Raw genomic sequence first — 26,264 nt, forward strand, 5'->3', positions numbered from 1 at the left:
GACAATGCAACCTGGTGACATCGATGGGTGGCCTTGTCCCTTAGCTATTTAAGAAATTTCACACGGCGGGAGGCAGAGCACGGGAGTGTTCCTCACGAGCAGAGCTTTTTTATTTTTTCAGATCCAGTGATGGCGGCGGGCATTGTGATTGACAATGGATCTACATCGGGGGACATTGTTGTTTTTGTTTTTTTTAAAAGGGGCCTCCAGATTCTGCCCAAGGACAAGATGCTTTGGGGTGGGAGCAGAGCTTAAAGCAATGTAACTAGGTCTGGGTCACCACACCCCACGGCCTGTGATTGGACAGTGAAGGAGCAGTAGTAGACTGGTGAGCTCATCTCTCTCACTTTTCTCTTTTCTACTATAGATAGTAATAGAAAATCCTCCTGCGCTTGAGTATGGTGCAGAAAGACAATAGACTCTCTCTGTTTATTTCAATTCACCACGCTTTGCTGCCCTCCTAGGACTGGGGTAGTCCCACACTAAACACTGTAAAGACAAAAGAAAAGGCGCCCCAGCCTAGGGCATTACCTTTATACATCATGTATTAATAAAATAAAGCAGATCGTAAATGCACGGAAAGCCCCGAGGTCAGCTCGGCTGACCTCGGAAAGGCTCTGAAACGGAGTCATTCCGAAGTTTGCCGAGGTCAGCCAAACTGTACTCGGGCCTTTCTGGACATTTCGGAGGCTCTCCGGTGCCCCCCGCCGCCTCTGCACTCATGTGGTATTGCATTCCATTGAGGTCAATGCTGAACAAATTATTTTTGTTTCCATTGACTTCACTGGGGAAACTCGCCTTGATATGCAAGTACTTTGGATTACAAGCATTCTCCTGAAACAGATTATACTCGTAATCCGAGATTCCACTGTACTTTTACTATTTGCTTTTTAAAAATACAATATAATTATTTTTCATAAGTACATACTTGCATTTAATGTTAAATGTTTAGTTTTGTATCTTTTTGGCATTTAGCTGTAATCATAGAGCCATGGGAAGCGTCCTCCATTCTCCGTGTATTTTCCAGGGTATACAAATGGAGTTTCAGGTTTTATTATGATGCAAGGTGCAAATCGCTGCTTTAATGCTTTAGCAGTTTCCATGTTTGGTAAGCAGGTCCCGTGTCGTGAGCGCAATCATACATATAAAAGCTTATCGATTTGCAAAAGTGGGTCAATCACATTTAATAAATCTGTTTTGAAATTTTTTAGTTATACTGCCGTATTGTTATCTGTCCTTTGGGAATTTGAATTTTTATGCAAAAGGTCAGAGCACTTTACATCCCCTACAAATATAGCCAGTTCAGTGGTTAAATGCAGGAGCAATTAATTATGCTGTGCGTTGGAATAAGATACGCTTGACTGGGGGAATAATGTGGATGTCAAACGTGGACTTTCACAAAGCATTTGACTAGGGTTCTGCATCTGAGATTAATGACTAGCATCAATTCTCATGAACTTACAGCTATAACAAAGAGCTTTCTCTGTAACTGGCTTCTACAGGGGGACGGCCGGGCGAAAAATGGCCTGATTTTAGCCATGGTGAGAAGAGCCAGAGGGCTTGTGTTCTGCTCCCTTTCTTCTCCATCTTCTACACTAAAATTAACCCCTATAGCTGTGAAATCACCATCATTAATTTTAACACTTTCAGGTCAAAACACTGTGTAATTATTAGACATGTGCAGACTGGAATATTTTGTTTCGTTTTTTCGTTTGGAAAATACATTTATTTAGTTACTCCCGAAAATCGTTTTGATTTATTTCGTTTTTCGTTGGGGAATAGCTTTCGTCCGAAAATCCAATAATACTTGGTTTCTGTCGATTGGTCAAAAGAATATTCGCCGGAACATCGAATCTTTGTTGGTTTCTGTCCAATGGTCAAAAAAATATTCGACGGAACGTCGACTCTTTACGCCGAATCGTCCATTTCCGTTCGAATATTCGGCCTACAGGAATTCTAATGTTGTATGACTAGTAATAATGTCGAATCTATTCTCTATAATGTCAAATCTATTTTCTCATAAATCGAAATCTATTCTCTGTAATGTCGAATCTATTATTTCTATAGTGTCGAATCTTTTCTCTATAATGTCAAATCTTTTCTCTATGATGTCGAATCTTTTCCCTATAATGTCGAATCTCTCTATATCGAATTTTTACCGCAACGAAAACGAAAATAAAGCATTTTTTATGTCGGATCTTTCGGTTTTCGTTTCTTGCACTTTCGTTATCGTTTGTTAAAACGATAACGAAAAAAACTGATTTTCGGACGAAAATGCATTCTAACGAAAACGAATGCACATGTCTAGTAATTATTTATTTATTTTTTTGAATGAGCACCACTATTTTAAAATGTAGTAGGGCCTTTTAAACACTTCAATACCAGGCACTTTCACCCCCTTCCTGTCCAAGCCATTTTTCAGCTTTCAGCGCTGTCGCACTTTGAATGACAATTGCGCGGTCATGCAACACTGTACCCAAATTAAATTGTAATCATTTTTTTCCCCACAAATAGAGCTTTCCTTTAGTAGTATTTGATCACTACTGCGGTTTTTATTTTTTGCGCTATAAACAAAAGAAGAGCGACAATTTTGAAAAAAAATAAGCATTTTTTTTACTTTTTGCTATAATAAATATCCCCAAAAAAAAAATATATATATATATATATATATATATATATATATATATATATATATATATATATATATAAAAAAATTGCTCAGTTTTGGCCGATATGTATTCTTCTACATATTTTTAGTAAAAAAATTGCAATAAGCGTATATTGATTTGGTTTTCGCAAGTTATAGCGGCTACAAAATAGGGGATAGATTTATAGCATTTTTATTTTATTTTTATTTTTTTACTAGTAATGGCGGCGATCAGTGATTTTTTTTTTATCATGACTGCAACATAATGGCAGACACATCGGACACTTTTGACACTATTTTGGGAACATTCACATTTATACAGTGAACAGTGCTATAAATATGCACTGATTACTGTGTAAATGTGACTGGCAAGGAAGGGGTTAACACTAGGCGGCGATCAAGGGGTTAAATGTGTTCCCTAGGGAGTGATTCTAACTGTTGGGGGAGGGGACTGACTGGGGAAGGTGACCGATTGGTGTCTCTATGTACAAGGGACACACCATTGGTCTCCTTTCCCTGACAGGACGTGGATCTCTGTGTTTACACACAGAGATCCACGGTCCTGCTCAGTTACTGGGCAATCGCGGGTGCCCGGGGGCCATCGGGCACGCGCATCAGGTTCCCAGTGACACGGCGGGTGTGCGCGCTTCCCATAGTGGCTCAGGAAGGCGAGCGAGAGGCTTATCGTCCTGTCGTCATTTGACGGCGAGCGGTAGTCTACTGGTTAAAAAGAGAAGGTTGTGACTCCTGCCAAGGCCATAACGGTAGAATTTGATAAGTGAGATAACTGGATATAGGTGGGTAATTGTGGTAAAAACTTAGAATGTTACTAAACCCAGGACCCTGCATTCACTATATCTGGTCTCCCACAGTACACAGAACATGGAAATGCAATTATTTTAGTAAATATAACCCTTCCATGACTACGCCTATTTCTGACATTTATTGCTTACAAGTTAAAATCCATATTTTTTGCTAAAAAATTACTTAGAACCCCCAAACATTATATATATATATATATATATATATATATATATATATATATATATATATATATATATATATTTTTTTTTTTATTATTATTATTTATTTTTTAGCAAAGAATCTAGAGAATAACATGGCGATTGTTGCAATATTTTATGTCACACGGTGTTTGCGCAGCAGTCTTTCAAACTAAATTTTTTGGAGGCAAAGGATACTTTCATGAATTAAAAAAATAAAAAATAAACAGTAAAATTAGCCACATTTTTTTGTATAATGTGAAAGATGATGTTACACCAAGTAAATAGATAACAAACATGTCACACTTTGAAATTGCACGCACTTGTGGAATGGCAATGAACTACAGTACCTAAAAATCTCCATAGGCGATGCTTTAATTTTTTTTTTCGGTTACCAGGTGTTACAGAAGAGGTCTAGTGCTAGAATTATTGCTCTCGCTCTGACGATCGCGTCGATACCTCACGTGTGATTTGAACATCATTTACATATGTAAATGACTTGCGTCTGTGTTTTCTTGGTTGCCCGAGGGACGCTTCATAATTTTTTTTTTTGTTTCTTATTCTATTTTTTATTTGTTGCATTGTGTTTATAAAGAAAAAAAATGTGATCACTTTTATTGCTGTCACAAGGAATGTAAACCTCCCTTGTGACAGTAATAGGTGGTGACAGGTACTCTTTATGGAGGGATCGGGGGTCTAAAAGACTTCCAATCTCTCCTTTGCACTTCAAAGTATTCAGATCGCCAAAAACGGCGATTCTGAATACTGTATTTTTTTTTTTAAAAACAGCGACATTGGCAGCCTAGTAAACCGAAAGTGTCGTTGTGACGTTGCTTCCGTGTTTACATACAGGAGACTGGCATGAAGCCGTTTCCGGCTCTAGGCGACAGAAGTGGCACATCGCAAGGCGGGTCTCCCGGTGGGATGGGAGGCCCGGAAAGAGGATGTCCCCTCCTGCTCCACCCGGTATAACAGCCGAGCGGCTTTTAGCCGCACCCGTTGTTATCCCTGGAAAGCCGATCGCCCGCTCTAAAAAACGATACCGGGATGATGCCTGCACATGCAGGCATCATCCCGGTATAACCCCCCAAAGCCGAGGCCGCATGTATGTGTATGCTCGGCGCCAAGGGGATAAACTGCTAAATATCTTTTCTCATCAGCAGTATATAGCAGTCTTGTGACTTCTATCCGTGTCTGGCTGAGCACTGGTTAAAGCTTGTTTGAGGAGATTTCATTCTCCGCTGACTGTCCTATGAGGCTGCAGGACCCCTGACCCTCTGTCTGAACAGTGCTGATTGGCCCTGTGCTGATCACATTATTCTCCCCAAAAAAAAATATTTAGCAATACACACAAAACTGAGCATGTGCAGAGTGCCTCCTAGGGCTTTGTATTATCAGCAGATGAATTGTGGGCAGTAAAGGAGATTCAGACAAGGATCAAACAGCCTTTTTACTCAATGCGGAGCATTAACCCCTTAGGTTCCACAGTGAGTATAGCAAGCAGCATGCTTTACTGCATATACAGACTGATTTTACTGTTGTGGGTTTAGTTACACTTTAGCCTCGGTTCACACTAGATACGGTGCAAATTCACAGGGAATTGTAACAAACATATCATACTTGCCTCCACTGTGCAGCTAGTTTTTCAGAGTGGCCCGGAACTGCATTTTCTGGGGTTCCCGGCGGCTCTCTCAGCTCCTCCCTGCCTCAGATAACCCCCTTTGCCAAGGGGGTTACCTTATGGGCACGCTCCCGTGTCCTGCACTCGGCTTCCATAGCCGCTGTGTGCAGGGCCCGGCCCCGCCCCCCGACACCTACGTCATTGGATTTAATTGACAACAGCACAAGCCAATGGCTGCGCTGCTATCAATCTATCCAATGAAGAGCCGAGAACCCCAGGCAGCGATCGAGCCTATTTACGACGCGGGACTCTCCAGGGCTCAAGTAAGTAAAACGGGGGGCTGGGGTGGGGCAGTTATCATCAGATGTTTTTTCACTTTAATGCATAGGATGCATTAAGGTGAAAAAAACAGGAACCTTTACAACCCCTTTAAGGTGAAAAACCTTTCAGTGCCGGTCACCCCTCCAAATACTTACCGGAGTCCTGTATGGATCCCATGCTGTGCTCGTCTGCAGGTCTTTTCTCTCTTCACTCTCTTGCAGGCTTGGCTGGGAGCAGCGGAAGCCATTGGCTCCTTCCGCTGTCAGTCATATCCAGTGAACAAGGAGTGGGAGCAGGACGAACAACGCTGTGTGTGTGTCAATGGACACACACAGCCTGTCTTAGGAGTGAGGCCGTACATGTGCCACCATAGTAAGCAGATTCCTATGGTGGTGCACACAGAAGAGGAGTAGCCTGGATCACCGGAGGGGGACCCCAGAAGAGGAGGTTTAGGGCTTCTCTGTGCAATACCATTAGGCAGCAATAAATATAATGATTTGATCGGTACTAGTGGTGCAACGGATCGTAAATGATCCGCGATCCGAATGGGTCACCATATGCGAATCGGCACACCACGTGATCCGCAAAGCTTCGCTGCTGCCTCGGCTATAGGAAAGGCTGCGGCTTCGGCTTATCTCCCGGAGCGGCGGCCATCTTGGTCCACCCGGGGGAGGCCTAGGAGAGCCTTGAGCGGCGGGCTTAGGTCATCACTCGGACTCAACTGCTCGTGTTCGGCCGGCTTCTCTGGTAACACTAATCTTCCTATACAGTGGGGGAGATGTGGACCATATTGCAGTGGGTGGAGATGTCTGTGAACATTACAGTGGGTGAGATGTCTGTGGATATCACAGGTGGGGGAGATGTCTGTGGATATTGCAGTGGGGGACATGTCTGTGGATATTACAGTGGGGGACATGTCTGTGGATATTACAGTGGGGGAGATGTATGTGGATATCACAGGTGGGGGAGATGTCTGTGGATATTGCAGTGGGGGACATGTCTGTGGATATTACAGTGGGGGACATGTCTGTGGATATTACAGTGGGGGAGATGTCTGTGGATATTACAGTGGGGGAGATGTCTGTGGATATTACAGTGGTGAGATGTCTATGGATATTACAGTGAGGGAGATGTCTGTGGATATTACAGTGGGGGAGATGTCTGTGGATATTACAGTGGGGGAGATGTCTATGGATATTACAGTGGGGGAGATGTCTGTGGATATTACAGTGAGGGAGATGTCTGTGGATATTACAGTGGGGGAGATGTCTGTGGATATTACAGTGGGGGAGATGTCTGTGGATATTACAGTGAGGGGAGATGTCTGTGGATATTACAGTGGGGGGAGATGTCTGTTGATATTACAGTGGGGGAGATGTCTGTGGATATTACAGTGGAGGAGATGTCTGTGGATATTACAGTGGGGGAGATGTCTGTGGATATTACAGTGGGGAGATATCTGTGGATATTACAGTGGGGGACATGTCTGTGGATATTACAGTGGGGGGCATGTCTGTGGATATTACAGTGGGGGACATGTCTGTGGATATTACAGTGGGGGACATGTCTGTGGATATTACAGTGGGGGGCATGTCTGTGGATATTACAGTGGGGGGAGATGTCTGTTGATATTACAGTGGGGACATGTCTGTGGATATTACAGTGGGGGAGATGTCTGTGGATATTACAGTGGGGGACATGTCTGTGGATATTACAGTGGGGGAGATGTCTGTGGATATTACAGTGGGGGAGATGTCTGTGGATATTACAGTGGGGGAGATGTCTGTGGATATTACAGTGGGGGACATGTCTGTGGCTATTACAGTGGGGGACATGTCTGTGGCTATTACAGTGGGGGAGATGTCTGTGGATATTACAGTGGGGGAGAAGTCTGTGGATATTACAGTGGGGGAGATGTCTCTGGATATTACAGTGGGGGAGATGTCTGTGGATATTACAGTGGGGGAGATGTCTGTGGATATTACAGTGGGGACATGTCTGTGGCTATTACAGTGGGGGACATGTCTGTGGATATTACAGTGGGGGAGATGTCTGTGGATATTACAGTGGGGGAGATGTCTGTGGATATTACAGTGGGGGAGATGTCTGTGGATATTACAGTGGGGACATGTCTGTGGATATTACAGTGGGGGAGATGTATGTGGATATTACAGTGGGGGACATGTCTGTGGATATTATAGTGGGGAGATGTCTGTGGATATTACAGTGGGGACTATATATGGTGGTGATCCAAAAAATGTATGTGTGTTATAATTAATCGAAATTAGCTCCTAAATTCTCAGTTTAAAGCTGTTGTAAAGTTTTTTATATTAATAAATATACTAGTGGTGCAACGGATCGTAAATGATCCGCGATCCGAATGGGTCACCATATGCGAATCGGCACACCACGTGATCCGCAAAGCTTCGCTGCTGCCTCGGCTATAGGAAAGGCTGCGGCTTCGGCTTATCTCCCGGAGCGGCGGCCATCTTGGTCCACCCGGGGGAGGCCTAGGAGAGCCTTGAGCGGCGGGCTTAGGTCATCACTCGGACTCAACTGCTCGTGTTCGGCCGGCTTCTCTGGTAACACTAATCTTCCTATACAGTGGGGGAGATGTGGACCATATTGCAGTGGGTGGAGATGTCTGTGGATATTACAGTGGGTGAGATGTCTGTGAATATTACAGTGGGTGAGATGTCTGTGGATATCACAGGTGGGGGAGATGTCTGTGGATATTGCAGTGGGGGACATGTCTGTGGATATTACAGTGGGGGACATGTCTGTGGATATTACAGTGGGGGAGATGTCTGTGGATATTACAGTGGGGGAGATGTCTGTGGATATTACAGTGGTGAGATGTCTATGGATATTACAGTGAGGGAGATGTCTGTGGATATTACAGTGGGGGAGATGTCTGTGGATATTACAGTGGGGGAGATGTCTGTGGATATTACAGTGGGGAGATGTCTGTGGATCTTACAGTGGGGAGATGTCTGTGGATATTATAGTGGGGGACATGTCTGTGGATATTACAGTGGGGGCATGTCTGTGGATATTACAGTGGGGGAGATGTCTGTGGATATTACAGTGGGGGACATGTCTGTGGATATTACAGTGGGGGAGATGTCTGTGGATATTACAGTGAGGGGAGATGTCTGTGGATATTACAGTGGGGGGAGATGTCTGTGGATATTACAGTGGGGGACATGTCTGTGGATATTACAGTGGGGAGATGTCTGTGGATATTACAGTGGGGACTATATATGGTGGTGATCCAAAAAATGTATGTGTGTTATAATTAATCGAAATTAGCTCCTAAATTCTCAGTTTAAAGCTGTTGTAAAGTTTTTTATATTAATAAATATAAATATATATATATATATATATATATATATATATATATATATATATAACTGAGAATTTAGGATCCAACCTGTGTACAGATGTGGACCCAGCTATCATTTATAGACACTGGTTGGCATGCGATTCCACTGATATATGGCAGGAAATAAGGCTGCAAAAAAGTTAGGCGCCATCAGTAATTTTGTAGGTGCCTCGGTTACCTGAGTCCTGAGATCCGTACATCACCGCGGCTGCTTCACTACTTTTCCTTCTATTCTCCACTAAACAGCCGGGATTTATCTGGCACCAGCTTTGTTTTTCTTTATATAACCAATCCAGTGTAAAAATCTACTGATCGTGTCCTAAAGTGTAAAGCAGACATAATCTGCTGGTAGCCGAATGTTTTTATTTTATTACAAATCCAATACATGTCCCTCATGGAGGCTGTGCTTTTACATGATTGCAAATCCAATATATATGGCTACGAGGGGACGAGGGTTTCAATCTCTCCTAGTTCCAGCTCTTCAGGAATGTGAACTTTTGGTAATTCTGCCATGAAACGGGACATAAGTCCTAACATTAGTTAGCGTGGAACTCCGGCCATCATTTTTCAATCCTTTTTAATGGGCAAACGTTCTTCACTCAGGGTCAGAGCGATCACATCCCTTCTCCAGTACGTAGAATGCGGCAGAAGTGATCGGCACGCCATGTTTAGATGAATAGACAGGAAAACTTTATTGTCACCAACGGAACCGTGTTTACTGCTGCCAGATGAGGTGGCTTTGGAACATCACGACTTTCTGTTGGTGACATTAACCACTTAAGTACCAGAATGATTTACCCCCTTAATGACCAGGCCATTTTTTTGCAATTAGGGAATGCGTCACTTTAACAATTTCGTGCGACTTTGTACCAAAACAAAATTGATGTTCTTTTTTTTTCCCCCACAAATATAGCTTTCTTTTGGTGGTATTTGATTACCTCTGTGGTTTTTATTTTTTGCACTATAAACAAAAAAAAGCCAGACAATTTTTAAAAAGACAAAACAATATTTTTTACTTTTTGCTATAATAAGTATCCCAAATTTCTTTTTGAAAAAAATAATTTTTTAAAGCGGTTGTATACCCCAAATAATAAAAAAAAACCTGTAAGGCAAAGGCATAATGAGCTAGTATGACTAGCATACTAGCTCATTATCAATTACTTACCTTAGATCGAAGCCCCCGCAACGGTCCTCAGACACGTCCTTCGTCGCCGCCATGATACCCAGAGTGACTTCCGGGTATCGCCACTCCGGCGCTGTGACTGACCGGAGCGGCAAAGAACGGCACGATCCCTGCGCATGCGCACATTTCCGCCACTTTCCGGCAGGCTACCATTCAAGAGCCACCGCGCCGTTGTCTATGGCGCACATGCGCCGTAGACAACCGCGCCCGCTTTTCTGCAAATATCTCCTAAACCATGTAGGTTAAGGAGATATTGCAAGCACCTACAGGTAAGCCATAATGTAGGTTTACCTGTAGGTGCAAGTACCAGCAGAGGGTATACAACCGCTTTAATAATTTTAAAATCGCAATAAGCATATATTGATTGGTTTGCTCAAAAGTTATAGCGTCTCCAAAATAGTGAATATATGTATGGCATTTTTATTATTATTTTATTTTTATTTTTTTAACTAGTAATCAGTGATTTTTGGCGGGACTGCGACATTGCGGCGGACACATCGCACACTTTTGACACTTCATTTTTTTTGGGACCAGTGACATTTATACAGCGATCAGTCCTATAAAAATGCATTGATTACTGTATAAATGTCACTGGTGGAAAGGGGTTAACACTAGGGGGCGATCAAGGGGTAAAGTGTTCCCTAGAGAGGTGCTTTCTAACTGTGGGGGGAGGGGACTGACTGGGAGAGTGGGAGTAGAGAGAGAAAACGCTGTTCCTGATCACTAGGAACAGATGATCACTCTCCTCCCCTGACAGAACAGGGATCTGTTTGTTTACATTGACAGATCCCCATTCTGGCTCTCTGTGGAGCGATCGCGGGTGGCCGGTGGACATTGCGGCCATCAGCCACGTGCATCAGCTCCCCTGTTGTGTTCCTGCTATAGCTCTTAAAGGGATCACTGTTCCGGTACGGCGATTTGTGGGAATAAGCCAACCTGCCGCTGTATAATGACGGAGGCTGGTCGGCAAGTGGTTAAAGTGTCCTGTCTGTTTATCTAAAAATGGTGTGCTGGTGATCTCTTGGAATGGATAATGCTTTGGTGGCGCCCTCGCCCATTTCACCACAGTGCCCACCCATGGTTGGATCTCATTATTGTATGGAGTGCACTGGACTCTTTAGGGTTGATTTACTAAAACTGTAGAGTGCAAAATCTGGTGCAGCTCTGCATAGAAACTAGGGATGTCCCGATACCGATACTAGAATCGTTACCGATACCGAGCATTTCCCGAGTACTTGTACTCGGCTGAAATGCTCCGATGCTTCACCCGATACCTGGGCAGTCAGGTATCGGGTGGTGGGGGGAGTTACAAGTCTTCTCCGTGCTGCTCCCCCCCCCCCCCCCTGCTGTCTTCTCCCTCTCATTGCCGCTCTCCCCCGTGCTTTCCTGTCCCCCTCCGTGCCGCTCTCCCCCGTGCTTTCCTGTCCCCCTCCGTCCCGCTCTCCCCCGTGCGTTCTTGTCCCCCTCCGTGCCGCTCTCCCCCCATGTGTTCTTGTCCCCCTCCGTGCCGCTCTAACCCTGTGTGTTCTTGTCCCCCTCCGTGCCGCTCTCCCCCCATGCGTTCTTGTCCCCCTCCGTGCCGCTCTCCCCCGTGCGTTCTTGTCCCCCTCCGTGCCGCTCTCCCCCATGCGTTCTTGTCCCCCTCCGTGCCGCTCTCCCCCATGCGTTCTTGTCCCCCTCCGTGCCGCTCTCCCCCCATGCGTTCTTGTCCCCCTCCGTGCCGCTCTCCTCCCGTGCGTTCTTGTCCCCCTTCGTGCCGCTCTCCTCCCGTGCGTTCTTGTCCCCCTTCGTGCCGCTCTCCTCCCGTGCGTTCTTGTCCCCCTCCTTGCCACTCTCCCCCCGTGCGTTCTTGTCCCCCTCCGTACCGCTCTCCCCCCTGCTGTCTTCTCCCCCCCCTCCCCTCCGTGCCGCTCTCCCCCCTCAATTTGTCAGGAAGGAGAGCGGAGGTAGGAGCCGCTAAACCCGACTCCTACCTTTTCCGAATGGACAGTGTCAGTGATCACTGACTCTGTCCATTCATATAACTGAGCATCGTAAACTGTGTTTACGATGCTTCAGTTTATGAATGGAGAGAAACTTCTCTCTATTCATTTCAGCTGAGGCTGCAGAGAAAGGGACTGTGGAATCTGTGTCCTTAGTCCCTTTCTCTGTCTTAAAGTGGAGATGTCAGAGGTCTGTTAAGACCCCTGATATATCTCACCAAAGGCCCCCCAACAGGGCTGATTAAAAAGAAAAAAAATTGCAATAAAAAATGTAAAAAATAAAATGTAAATAATAATAACAATAATAATAATTAAAAAAAAAAACACACTGACAATCCACTACCCCCCCCCCCCTCTAAAAAAATAAATAAAGAAAAAATCACTGTAAAAAAATAGTAAAAAAAAAAGAAAATTGTGTAAAAAAAAAAAAACACCACTGTCACATGACATTAAAAAAAAATATCGGTATTCGGTATCGGCGAGTACTTGGAAAAAAAGTATCGGTACTTGTACTCGGTCTCAAAAAAGTGGTATCGGGACAACCCTAATAGAAAACAATGATTGTGTAAAAAAGGCTGTTTGATCCTGTCTTCTCTGATCATCTCCTCCTTCCACTGTCTCCAATATATCTCCTGATATTTACAGAGCTAGGGGACAAGCTGCACATGCTCAGTTTGGTGTGTTTTTCTAAAGAGTTGTTTTTTTTGTTTTTTTTTTCTTGGGAAAGTGCATGTGATCAGCACAGGGCCTAGACATAAGGTCAGGTGTCCTACATTCTCATAGGACAATCATGGGAGAATGAAAATTCCTCCTACAAGCTTTAACCAGCCACTCATAGAAGTCACAAGACTGCTCTAACTGATGATGAAAAAGGTATTTAGCAGTTTATATTTACTAAAATAATTACATGTCCATGTCCTGTGTACTGTGGAAGATCAGATATAGTGAATGCAGGGTCCAGGGTTTAGTAACACTTAGAAGCTGATTGGCTACCATGCACAGCAGCACCAGATTTTGCTCTCTCCAGTTTTAGCAAATCAACCCCAATGTATTGATGCAGCGCCATGTAATGGAGAACCTGCAGAAATGTTTTTTCACAATAAGGATGGTTGTGTTCATGAAAAGTTATGCTATGTGGTCAGTTTATGTGAAATTCTACTTTACATCCTAGTAGCATAATTCTTGAATATGTTTCCTTTTTTTTTTTTTCAGCCATTGGTTTTCTCCCGGAGCAAGAAAAGATCATAGTCAGGTAAGATGGGTACTGTATCTGATATAGATGGAAGTGTGGCTGAGGGGGTTTGATGTGAGTAGTCGACACTTAAAAGAGAAGTATGGCCAAAGCTTTTTTGGCTAAAGTCCACTGCCAGCTGATGTCACAAAGCTGCACCAGTCTCTGAAAGGATCCCGACAAAGTCAGGATACACCCAGATGCCTAATTAACAGCTGGATCAGCCTTTCGGTGCTTTGCTGAGAGTCTGAGCCAGCTGCTCCGACTCCTTCTTAGCGCTTCTGTGACTGCTGGAGGGGCAGAACAGAGACCAGGGACAGGGGGGGGGGGGAGTTGCCCTGGGCGCAGTAAAGCAAAGGGGACATTTTTTTTTACACAGGGTGGTACACCCATTCTACGGCATGCATTGATAATGGGGGAGGGAAGCGCAGCTCTGAATTTTTGCCCTGGGTGCTGGATGACCATGACCCTTTCCTCCAATCAGCTCTCACACAGTGTAAGTGCAGTCTCTCCACCCACTCCTATGCACTTCTGACAGATGAAGAAAGATTTTTAACACCATCTGCACTTTGGAAGGAGTGTTGAAAGGGGAAGACAGCAGATATACAAGTAAAACTTATGTAGAATGATTTGTTTCATCTCTGTGTATTATCTGAGGCTGTTCACCTCACTGGGTATATGTGAGTGTTTACATCCACTTTAAGGATCAATGTATTTTTAAAAGATAAGTGGTCGACCAATTATCGGTGTGGCTGATAGTCAAATTTTTTAAAGAATCGGTATCGCTAACAAACTTACGGATATTACCGATATTGGTCTCCCTCTGCTGCGGCGGCCATCTTTTTGGGGCCCACGATGTCATCGACGTGGGTAGAAGAAGCCAGGACTCAGAAGGTTTGCAGTGCACTGCAGGCCCAGTGTGCGGAGGAGCACGGCACACATGCACTGGGCCTGCAAACATTCAGACAGTCTGAGTCCTGGCTTCTTCTACCCAGACGGGGGGAAAAGGCTCCCGCCTCCCTCGCGTTGGACAGTGCACGCCACGGAACAACTGGACCAGAGAGGGCACACCAGCCCCCCACCCACTGCAGGGTGCCAGGCTACATGACCACAGGAGGGTGCACAGTGCCAGCCACCCACACAGCAGGGTGCCAGGCTGCACTCCCACAGCAGGGTGCCAGCCACCAACCCCCAGCAGGGTGCCAGGCTGCACTCCCACAGCAGGGTGCCAGCCACCAACCCCCAGCAGGGTGCCAGCCACCCACCCCCAGCAGGGTGCCAGGCTGCTCTCCCACAGCAGGGTGCCAGCCACCCACCCCCAGCAGGGTGCCAGGCTGCTCTCCCACAGCAGGGAGCAAGGCCAGCCACCCACCCACAGCAGGGTGCCAGCCACCCACCCACAGCAGGGTGCCAGGCTGCACTCCCACAGCAGGGTGCCAGCCACCCACCCCCAGCAGGGTGCCAGGCTGCACTACCACAGCAGGGTGCCAGCCACCCACCCACAGCAGGGTGCCAGGCTGCACTACCACAGCAGGGTGCCAGCCACCCACCCACAGCAGGGTGCCAGGCTGCACTACCACAGCAGGGTGCCAGCCACCCACCCCCAGAAGGGTGCCAGAATATCGGCACCTGCTATCGGCTATCAGCCTGAAAGGCAGCCAAAAAAATCTGTATCGGCCCTGAAAAAAACTATATCGATCGACCCCCTAGTTTCAATGCATGTGCATTGTGTGGTTTCTGTGTGAAAGCTGGGTGGCGGAATGGTGGAAGATAACACGACTTGCCATGCTAATGTTGGGGGAGGAGGAAGGAGTTGATGTTGGGGCAGGATAGGGATATTTCCATGGAGGGGGCAGGTAGGGAAATATCTAAAGGTGATTGCTATAAGTGTACGGTTTATGGCCGCTTTCACACGGCTCAGTTGCAAAAACGCATACATGCGTTGCTTTCTTGCCACATTTGCATTGCATTTTCTCCTGAACATGTGACTATTAAATGCACTCCCACGGGTGTGCTGCGTTTTTCCTATGGTTTCCAGGCCTTTTAATGAAGAGGTGCGTTTTTTTTTTTTTTTTACTGCACCAAAAATGCAGCAAGCAGGTGTTTTAAAGACACAACTGAAAAGCAACATACAAGTGTGAAGGGTGCCATAGGATTTAAAGAGATGCATTTTTCATGTTTTTTTTTCCGCTTTCTTTTACTGATACAATGATCAGTGTGAAAGCGCCCTTAGCCCATGTTCACACCGGTGCGATTTGTCACATGATTTGACAGTTCCAAGTCTCATCCCAATTGTTGGCAATGGAACCGTTCAAATTGCTGTGACACTGAAAAAGGTTCCTGCACTACTTTTTGCCAATATCATTGCGACTGGCATAGACTTCTGTTAAATAAAGTCGCAAGCTGCAATGAAATCGGAGGTGCAAATCGCACTGATCTGCAGCTTTGAAATTGCACTGAAGTAGCGAGATTTCAAAGCCGCACCAGTGTGAAGCAGGACTGAGCCTAGGTTCACACTACTGCAATGCGATGTACTGCAAATCTGATCTGTTTTTTTTTTGTCCTGTGTGAGGTGCGAATTTGCCTTGCGTTTTGAGGTGGACAGGTGCAAATTTACTGCGATTTTACCACAAATTTCAGGAGGCAGACTGTGAACAATTTGCAGAGATGTGAACTGTGTGCTGTGAGTTTACTGCAAGTTCAGTTGAAGCCTATGAAGATAAAATTTGCACTGCACCAAAGGAATTTGCATCACACCCACAGTCAACACGCACAGGACCCTTTTTTTCTCGCACCAAGTTCGCAACGCATGGATGGGAACCAAAGCCATGGAATACTATGCTTTGTACATGACCTGTGAATCTGTGTGTTCCTAAACGCATCAAACCCGCTGTAAATTCTCATCAGTGTGAACCCAGGTAAAGGGTCTAGAAAACTGTAATTATGTGTGTTAGCGACAATGGGCCAGATTCAGGTAGACTTACGACGGGCGTATCAGTAGATACGCCGTCGTAAGTCCGAATCCTCGCCGTCGTATATTTAAGCGTATTCTCAAGCTGAGATACGCTTAAATATAATTTACGCTGGCCGCTAGGGGTGTGTACGCTGATTTACGCCTAGAATATGTAAATCGGCTAGATACGCCTATTCACGAACGTACGCCCGGCCGTCGCAGTACAGATACACCATTTACGTTAGGCTTTTTCCAGCATAAAGTTACCCCTGCTATATGAGGCGTAGCCAATGTTAAGTATGGACGTCGGGCCAGCGTCAAATTTTCCGTCGATTACGTCGTTTGCGTAAGATGTTCGCGAATAGGGCTGTGCGTAATTTACGTTCACGTCAAAAGCATTGACTATTTGCGGGTTCATTTTGAGCATGCGCACTGGGATACGTTCACGGACGGCGCATGCGCCGTTCGTAAAAAGCGTCATTTACGTGGGGTCACGATGATTTTACATAAAACACGCCCACATCTTACACATTTGAATTAGACGGGCTTACGCCGGGGCCAAATTACGCTACGCCGCCGCAACTTATGGAGCAAGTGCTTTGTGAATAATGAACTTGCCTGTCAAAGTTGCGGAGGCGTAGCGTAAATAGGATACGCTACGCCCGCACAGAGTTACGCGCTCCCTACCTGAATCTGGCCCAATGTCTCTATAAAATTCCTAAATCATTAGCAGCAAATAGGAGGGTCACATATGATGCCATAAGCCTGCCTTTAGGTATTTAGGCTTTATAGGTTCAGGTCTGCTTTAGGCCTCATTCACACTACGGACCGTTCAGGTCCGCCTGTCAGTTTTGACGGCGGACCTGAACGGCCGCTCCATGCATCCCTATGGAGCGTCGGATGTCAGCGGAGACATGTCCGCTGACATCCGATCCGCTAAAAACAGATGTATGGGGGGCACGTCCCCATCCGTCCATGCGGATCGGATCGGGTAAGATCTGATGAAAACGGACATTCTGTCCGTTTTCATCAGATCGCTCCATAGGAGACAGCGATGCCCGACAAGCTCCTCCCCGCTCAGTGAGCAGAGAGGAGCTTGTCATCCGTCTTCTCAGCGGAGATCTGCAGACAGATCTCCCGCTGAGCTGGCGGGGACAGGCGGACTCCGTAGCGTGACGGAGTCCGCCTCGTGTGAATTGGCTCTTAGGGCTGGTTCACACCACAAAAACGCACTCCAGATCCGTTCCGGATGCGTTTTTGCATGCATGTTTTTTGCGCGTTCTGGTGCATTTTTGGTACATTTCCGGTTGCATTGCATCTTTTTTTTCCTGTTTTTTTCCCACTGTACTGGGTCCGAAACATTTTTGATGCATTTCCAGATGCTTTTTTTCTTTTTTTCATTTTTTTCCCCCCAATGTACTGGGTTCCAGAGTGTTTTTTATGTGTTTTACCGCGTTCCAGTACAGTCCAGTGTAAGTAAAATGCAGCATGTTCTACTTTGTTTTTTTCTTCTGGAACTAGAAAGCCCTGGAACTGAATGCACTGGTGTGAATTATGCCATTGGAAACCAAATAACCTACTTTCCATGCGTTTTTTTTTTCTAATCAGGAATTTCCCATGCGTTTTTGAAAAAAAATGTATTGGACTGCATGTGGTGTGATCTGGCCTTTAAATGCACTGGTAGGATTTACTAAAACTGGAGAATGCAAAATTTGGTGCAGCTGGGTATAGTAACCAATCGGCTTCCAGGCTTGAGGCTGGGTTCACACTACTACACTACTTTCATCCTACTTTGCTCTGCTACATTGGTCCTACATTTATCCTACATTGGTCCTACATCCATCCTACTTTCATGAACAGGATACTACTTTGGTCCGACTTCAATGATATTCAATGGGCCTGAAGTAGGATCAATGTAGGACCAAAAGTAGTACAGGGAGCATTTTCAAAGTCGGACCGACTTGTGTAGGACGCTACAAGACGCTCTCATAGGGAAACATTGAACACAGAGCAAAGTAGGATGAAAGTAGTGTAGTAGTGTGAACCCAGCCTTAGCCAAGGTTCACACTGAAGGCGTGTTTGAAATTGTGAGGGTTTCAGCTGAACTCGCACAATTTTACTCCCAGATGTCAGTCCCGATCAATTTCACTGACATCTGTGTGGGTTTCTGCACAAATGTCAGTGGGAATCGCAACCTGAAATCACAAAAAGTAGTACAGAAACTAGTTTTTGGAATCGGTGGAGTTCACCAATTAGGACGGTACAATTGCCGCCGTTTTGACAAGTCAAATCGCACCAGTGTGAACCAGGGCTACACAGAGCTGCGGTAATGAAGCCATGCGGGTTCAGCTGAAATCGCACGATTTCACTCCTGCTTGTCAGTCCTGATTTTGGCCGTGATTACAGAGATTTCTGCACAAATGTCAATGGAAATCGCAACCTGAAATCGCCGAAACTACTTTTTGAAATCGGTGCGTCGCCGAAAATGTGGCGTCACATCGATTTAGGACGGTGCCGTTGCCTGCAATTGTCGCTGATTTGACATGTCAAATTGCACTGGTGTGAACTAGGGCTTAGCCATGGTTCACACTGAAGGTGGGTTTGAAATCATGCTTTCATGATTCATTTCAAACCTGCATTTCAGTGCGAGTTAGGGGGCGATTTGAAAAGATATCTGTGTGAATTCATGCACAGATGTCTATGGAACTTGCCCCTGAAGTCACCAAAAGTAATGCAGGGACTACTTTTTGCAAATCTGTGTGGTGCCGCAAAGTCGGCGTCATACCGATTGGGACAGTGCCGTTGCGATTTTTCACGCAATTTAAAATGTCAAACCGCATGTCAAATCACGCCGGGGAGACTTGTTGTCAAAGCTTATTTGAGCAAGCTGAAGTTAGAAGCTGATTGGCTACCATGCACATCTGCACCAAATTTGGTAAATCAACCCAGTAATGTGTTTTTTTTTTAATCCAATTAGAAACCAAACCCCATTATGTTTCTGTCGTATGAAAATTAGATCATGTGACTGGTTTGTATGGGTAACATTTCTGCTGTGCAGTTATAATAGAGAAAATATGAACAATGCCGTAATTTATGGTTTGGCTGTGAATAGTATATAAGGATGAAGGCCTCTGAGGTTGAATATACCGTACATTTTAGGAGATCTTTATATTGGATCCTAAAAAAGAGCCGGTTCTAGAGAAATGTGTCCTACAGAGGGGGACACTTGCGATCTATGGATATGATCGTTCTGTAGGATCATGAAACAGTTCAGAAGATTTCTATGTGGTCAGGCTCTCTGTGTCCAGCACTGATATGCAGAACTGTGTGTCCTTTATATTCATGGCCAGTGGAGTGCACTGTATTCTCATAAATCAATCTATTATTGTTTGTATATTTAATCCTGACATTTCAGTGTGTTTGAAATTCGAAGTGTGGAAAGGCAATCCTTCATTGCGTCCAAGATAAAGGTGTCCAGCGTCTCATCTGATGGGGCCGCTGTATAATATGCGCAGGGCAGAGCAGACCGCTTACCGTCTGTCGCCTATCACCGGCCATCTCAAATCACTGTCTCCTTACGGAGAGTCAGGGGGGGAGGGGGGCTGAATTGGTTATTATTAATACTTGTAAAATTCTGCATACTGCTGTAAGTTTGATATATTGGCAAGAAATCCAAACTTAGATCTTGTGAACTATAAGGCTAGCTATAGAGTTAATGGTCTTAAAGTGGAGGTTCACCTGAAAATTGCTATTTTTAACCTTAGATTGATGCTCATTTTGTCTAGGGGAATCGGCTAGTTTATTTAAAATCGAAGCTGTACTTACCTTTTTAGAGAGCAATCTTCTCCGCCGCTTCCGGGTATGGGCTGCGGGACTGGGCGTTCCTATTTTGATTGACAGTCTTCCGAAAGGCTTCCGACGGTCGCATCCATCGCGTCACGATTTTCCGAAAGTAGCCGAACGTCGGTGCGCAGTATAGAGCCGCACCGACGTTCGGCTTCTTTCGGCTACTCGTGACGCGATGGATGCGACCGTCGGAAGCCTGTCGGAAGACTGTCAATCAAGAAGGAACGCCCAGTCCCGAAGACCCATACCCGGAAGCGGCGGAGAAGATCGCTCTCTACAACGGTAAGTACTGCTCAGATTTAAAAAAAAACAACTAACCGATTCCCCTAGACAAAACGAGCATCCATCTAAGGGTAAAAAAAAATGTATGGGTGAACTCCCGCTTTAAAGAGGAAATTTACTGTATTGTATTGTAAGCTGAGGCCAAAGGACTAGTCACCAGTATTGCTTGTGGGCTACCTGCAGCTGGCTTGTGCCTTTTTCTGCACTGTGACTCTTTGTGGCAGCGCCCATCCTGGCAGGGCTTTCACTTTCTCATGTCAGAGCTACCCTCCTAATAACTGGTGACCTAATGATCAAGAAGCAGCAAGAGAGATGATGGAAGAATCGCAGACCCACAGAATTGATAAAGCAAAAACAGGGAGATCCATACACTGCAGGTCCCTCGGGTACAGCTTCCTCTCCAGCAAAAGCCTGGAGAAGATTGACAGCAATGCCACTTGCAAAGTACAAGCAGTTTCTTTATTTGTTACTAACTCAGGCCCCGTACACACGTCCGAGGAACTCGACGTGCCAAACACATCGAGTTCCTCGTCGAGTTCAGTGTTGAAGCCGCCGAGGATCTCGGCGGGCCGACTTTCCTCATTGAACAACGAGGAAATAGAGAACATGTTCTCTATTTGGCCCGACGAGTTCCTCGTTGGCTTCCTCGCTGAAAAGTGTACACACGACCGAGTTTCTCGGTAGAATCCAGCTCCGATCGAGTTTCTGGCTGAATTCTGCCGAGAAACTCGGTCGTGTGTACGGGGCCTCACATACATCAAATAGCGATGCCCAAAAGGGTACAATATTTGCCCTTTTTTACGCCTTCGCCTGCTTAACTCTCATGCCCCGTACACACGATCGGAATTCCCGATGGAAAAGGTCAGACAGACTTTTTTCATCGGAAATTCCGATGAATTCCGTCGGGAGTTTAGATAGAGAACATGTTCTCTTTTATTCCGATGCAATTTTGTCGGAATTCCGATGTGATTTTGGTCGGACAAAGGTCCGGCCATGTGTACGGGGCTTTAGTTAACCACTGATTTAATATATGTGCAAATACAGTACCTTCAAAAAGTTTATCATACCCCTTGAAATTTTCCAAATTTGGTCATGTTACAACCAAAAAATGTAAATGTGAAGGTAGCAGATAATTGTGAAGTGAAAGCATAGTGCTAAATGGTTTTAATTTTTTTTTTTCAAATAAATATGTGAAAGTGTGGCGTGCATTTGTATTCAGCCCCCCTTTCTACTTTGTAGAACCACCTTTCTCTGTAATTACAGCTGCAAGTTTTTTTGGGGATGGCTCTACCAGCTTTGCACATCTAGAGAGGACATTTTTGCCCATTCTTCTTTGCAAAATAGCTCAAGCTCTGTCAGATTGGATGGAGAGCGTCTGTGAACAGCAATTTTCAAGTCTTGCCACAGATTCTCAATTGGATTTAGGTCTGGACTTTGACTGGGCCATTCTAACACATTAAAATGCTTTGAGCTAAACCAGGGGTGCCCAAACCTTATGAGGAGCAAGGGCCACTTGAGCGACTTGGTAACCAGTCACGGGCCACCATGAGCCGAGCCAGCAGATTACAGGTCCATGTCCACTGCATATGCAGAGCAGACACGGAGACAGCCCGAAAGATGGTTCTACAAAGTATTGACTCAGGGGGGCTGAATACAAATGCAGGCCATACTTTTCACATATTTATTTGAAAAAAATAGTAATTAAAAACCATTTATAATTTTCCTTCCACTTCACAATAAGGCCCTTTCACACATAGGTATATACCTAGTTAGAGGCTACCTTGCGGTTGTTTACTCTCTCATCAGAACAGCGCCAACCTACACCCCCCTCCTTTTCTTTCCCTTTCACACAGACTTTGCGATCAGGTTCGCCTATCAGTATTTTAGGCGGACCTTATCATACATGGACAGGTCTGCTGACACCCGCTGCTATCCGATCCTGTCCGTAAATATCCAGACGGATGGTGACTCTATTTTCCATCTGTCTGGCGGATCGGACAGGTCCATCTCTGGACAGTGAGCGGAGACGGACCTGTCATCCGCCTACTGAGCTGGAATCAGCGGATCGTTCCCGGGATGAGCAAAGCAGGGTCCACCGGGCGAAACGCCCGTGTAAAAGGACCATTATGTGTGTTGGTCTATCACATAAAATTCCAATAAACTTAATTTGTGTTTTTTGGTTGTAACATGACAAAATGTGGAAAATTTCAAGGTGTATGAATACTTTTTCAAGGCACTGTATAAACAATTTTTCCTTGTCTAACATTAGTAAACAATGGAATAAGGGTTACTCTATGCACATTTCACGGTTACAGGACAGCCCACTTTGTCAGGGGGACATCAGAGGTATTAAATAGTTTTATTAGTAACAGAATATTAAGCACATCTAAGCATTATTTACAATAATAAGAATTTTTATACAAAAGTCTTGCGTCTTCTGACAACTGTTCCAGTGCCCAGGTCACAAGCCGCCGTTGATGCCAAAGTGGGCGCACTTGTGGCGCGTATTTATAGGAGGGGTAGGAGCAGGTTGGTCCCATGCTGCTGAGCTCTTTTGGGCTTTCCACTCTGGACACAAGGGAAAAGTTAAAGGTCTTGGAACTTAAAGGTAAATCTCTCCCGTTTTGGCAATACCAGTATACTTCTGGGTCGAACATTTGTTTGAGACTTTATGGTTTTATTTTTATCAATTTTGATTTGAAAAATCAAAATCTATTTTCAATGAAAAATCATGTTTTATCCGCAAATTACCATGTTGTGCAACTGTTAAAATCTGTGGTGTGTTTTTGCACATAATCTATGTTATGTAAGGGGTAGTAGGGTAATCCACCAGTTTATTAGCAATCCCTTAATAAATCGGTAACTAAATTGTAATCTTTTATTATATGCCTGGAGTTCGTCTTTAAACTTTCTCTGACAGAGAAACAGGGTCATGTTGTTTGGAAAGTCCTGAGCTTCGGCAATATGCATATTGACATCTATATACGATTTGGTATAAAATATCTGATAGGCCATCTGTTATCGTCCTGCAACCCACCTGTAAACAGCCTGAAGAGCATTTATATACCCGGTCAGTATCAGGAAAACGTCACTTGCAACAGATGTCCTTGAATTTGATTGTTAATGTGATGGCGGAGATTGACTATGTGACAGCGGACAATGTGACACTGCGTGTCCTCTAGCCCAGGAGATGGTCACCTGTACACTGCGACATCTTCGATATCATAGACTGATAAACATGTCTCTCCCCCTTTCCTTAGAACAATGTCTTATTTAAATGTTTTTTTTTATTTAGAATAAATCTTGCATGCTGATTCGTGATGATTTTTTGTTATCCGAAATGCTATCAGAGTCAGTTTATCTTAGGGACTTATTTGACCGTGCTCCACCCTATTTTACCCAACTTCCAAAACTTGTCTGAAATTCACAAAATTTCAGAAGGAACCGTTTTGATCTTCAAAAGGAGACAAAAAGTCAAAGTGGAATTAAATGGCAAAAAATAATGCAGTATTGAACAAAAAAAGGTTAGAAAACTAACATGAAAAAAATTATACAACCTAGAGAAAGGTAGGAAAGATCCTTGACCGCCGCCCCTTAATAATTTATTTTGGCAGGCAAAGTAAATCTTCGTTTAGTATTTTTGGCAAAAAAAACAACAAAAAATAAAATAAAAATAAATGTCCTTATTAATTGGCAGTTATCTACATAGTAGTTTGTGTTGGACTACAATTCATGAACATTTTTATTACAATTTAATACCTGGACTCTGTCACATCAGCCAGAATCTGGAATCGGACTTATGGTGGGAGTATCTGCTCTGTAAACAGATAGTTAAAGTAGGATTTTATTTTGGACAGAGCAAGGGAAGGTTATAAGCCCTGTCAGATGTTTGTTTGCCATCTGTGTCCTATTGCGGAGATTTTCCTTCACTTCTTGTCCCGTAGCCAAACAGGAAGTTAGGAAATTAAGGGACTACCTTGGGAACCCCCAGGTCACCAGAACTAGTGTCCCAATTGGAAGATTTCCCCTCTATTTTATCTCTGGGAACAACCCAAAATTTGGAATTTTCTTTTACTTTTAATGTAATAGTAAACAGGACAAATAGAGAGGGCGGATCTGCCCAACGGGCCTAGACAGCAATAAAACCTAAAAAGTTTTGCCTTTAGTTATACTTTTAGTTATACTTTTACACATGATCGGAAATTCCAACAAGAAATCTTCGATGTGAGCTTTCGTTCGGTGTGTAGGCGTGTGTAGGCTCCATCGGACATTTTCTGTCAGAATTTCCGACAGCAAAAATTTGAGAGCTGGTTCTGAAATTTTCCATCCAAAAAAATTCTTGTCGGAAATCCCGATCGTGTGTATGCAATTCCGAGTAGAAGAGTCGCCCTGGCTATTGAACTTAATTTTTCTCGGCTCGTCGTACGTGTTGTACGTCACCGCGTTCTTGACCGTTGGAATTTCCGACAACATTTGTGTGACCGTGTGTATGCAACACAAGTTTGAGCCAACATCCGTCATAAAAAAATCCACGGTTTTCTTGACGGAATTTCCGATCGTGTGTACGCGACATAAGACAGCAATAAAACCTGGCAAGTTTTGCCTTTAGTTATACTTTTAGAGGTGGGGGTACTGTGTTGTTCAACAGAAGCCCTAAGAGGAAAACAGAATTTGTAGTCTTTATTAGGTGTTGTCGCCCTCGCTACTGGTACAGACAATATGAGTGAATACATAACAACCATATGTACATTACTTTAGAAACTTTTTTGCCAAGTTTTTTGTATGTGCTTCAACTGAATTGTATCTGCTGCCCTAAAAAGTGTTCTTAAAGTTGTATTTTTTTTTTTCTTTCTCCAGCTCTTACGAGATACCCGGTCAGATCGAGGACATAAGAAAAATTGCTCGGGAAAAACTGCTAGCAGGTGAGACACAGATTGTGTGCGCGTAGGGGCGTTCGTACTATGTATATTGGGCATTGACAGGTCTACCAGAAGGTTAAAAAAGCACCATTCTTTGCGGTGAAGATGTGATGTATTTTATACTGTCCTTCCAAATATGTGTGTTTTATTTAATATCAGCTCCTGGGCTTATTATGTAAAGCACAAATCAATTTCTAGAAAATGTAATGGCATGCAATTAGAGCAGCCCTAATATATATTGGAGCGCACCAATAAAGCTTCCATTGGTTTCTTCTGCCAACTTTTCTCAACCAAGGTTCTGTGGACCTCCACGGTTTCTCCAGACGTTGCTAGGGGTTCCTTGAGCTGTGAGCAGTTTTTGCCTCTTAAATAAGAAACAACTTGCACCAATATTCTTTTAAGCTGTCTATAGTGGGGGCCTTCTTCCCACTGTCCATCAATGTATAGAGTATTCCTCTCACTATCCCCAATGTAAGGAGCATTCTTCTCACTGTCCATCAATTTATGGAGTATTCCTTTCTCAATCCACCAATGTCGGGAGCATTCTTCCCACCGTCCATCAATGTATGGAGTATTTCTTTCTCAATCCACCAATGTAGGGAGCATTCTTCCCACTGTCCATCAATGTATGGAGTATTCCTTTCTCAATCCACCAATGTAAGGAGCATTCTTCTCACTGTCCATCAATGTATGGAGTATTCCTTTCTCAATCCACCAATGTAGGGAGCATTCTTCCAACTGTCCATCAATGTATGGAGTATTCCTTTCTCAATCCACCAATGTAGGGAGCATTCTTCCAACTGTCCATCAATGTATGGAGTATTCCTCTCTCAATCCACTAATGTAAAGAGTGATTCTTCCCACTGTCCATCAATGTATGGAGTATTCCTCTC

The 26,264-nt window shown here is 44.4% G+C and overlaps 1 protein-coding gene across 2 annotated transcripts in view; it reads left to right on the forward strand.

Moving 5' to 3' along the window:
- GPATCH2 (G-patch domain containing 2) overlaps positions 1-26,264 on the forward strand; it is a 249,658-nt gene that overhangs the window by 155,980 nt on the left and 67,414 nt on the right. For both annotated transcript variants that reach the window (XM_040351439.1, XM_040351440.1), the window contains exons 7-8: positions 13,353-13,392; positions 25,310-25,374. In XM_040351439.1, coding sequence (XP_040207373.1) covers positions 13,353-13,392; positions 25,310-25,374 — 105 coding nt within the window. The remainder of the gene's footprint in view (positions 1-13,352; positions 13,393-25,309; positions 25,375-26,264) is intronic.

Source organism: Rana temporaria, chromosome 4, assembly GCF_905171775.1.
Source record: "Rana temporaria chromosome 4, aRanTem1.1, whole genome shotgun sequence".
Classification (NCBI taxonomy): Eukaryota; Metazoa; Chordata; class Amphibia; order Anura; family Ranidae; genus Rana; species Rana temporaria.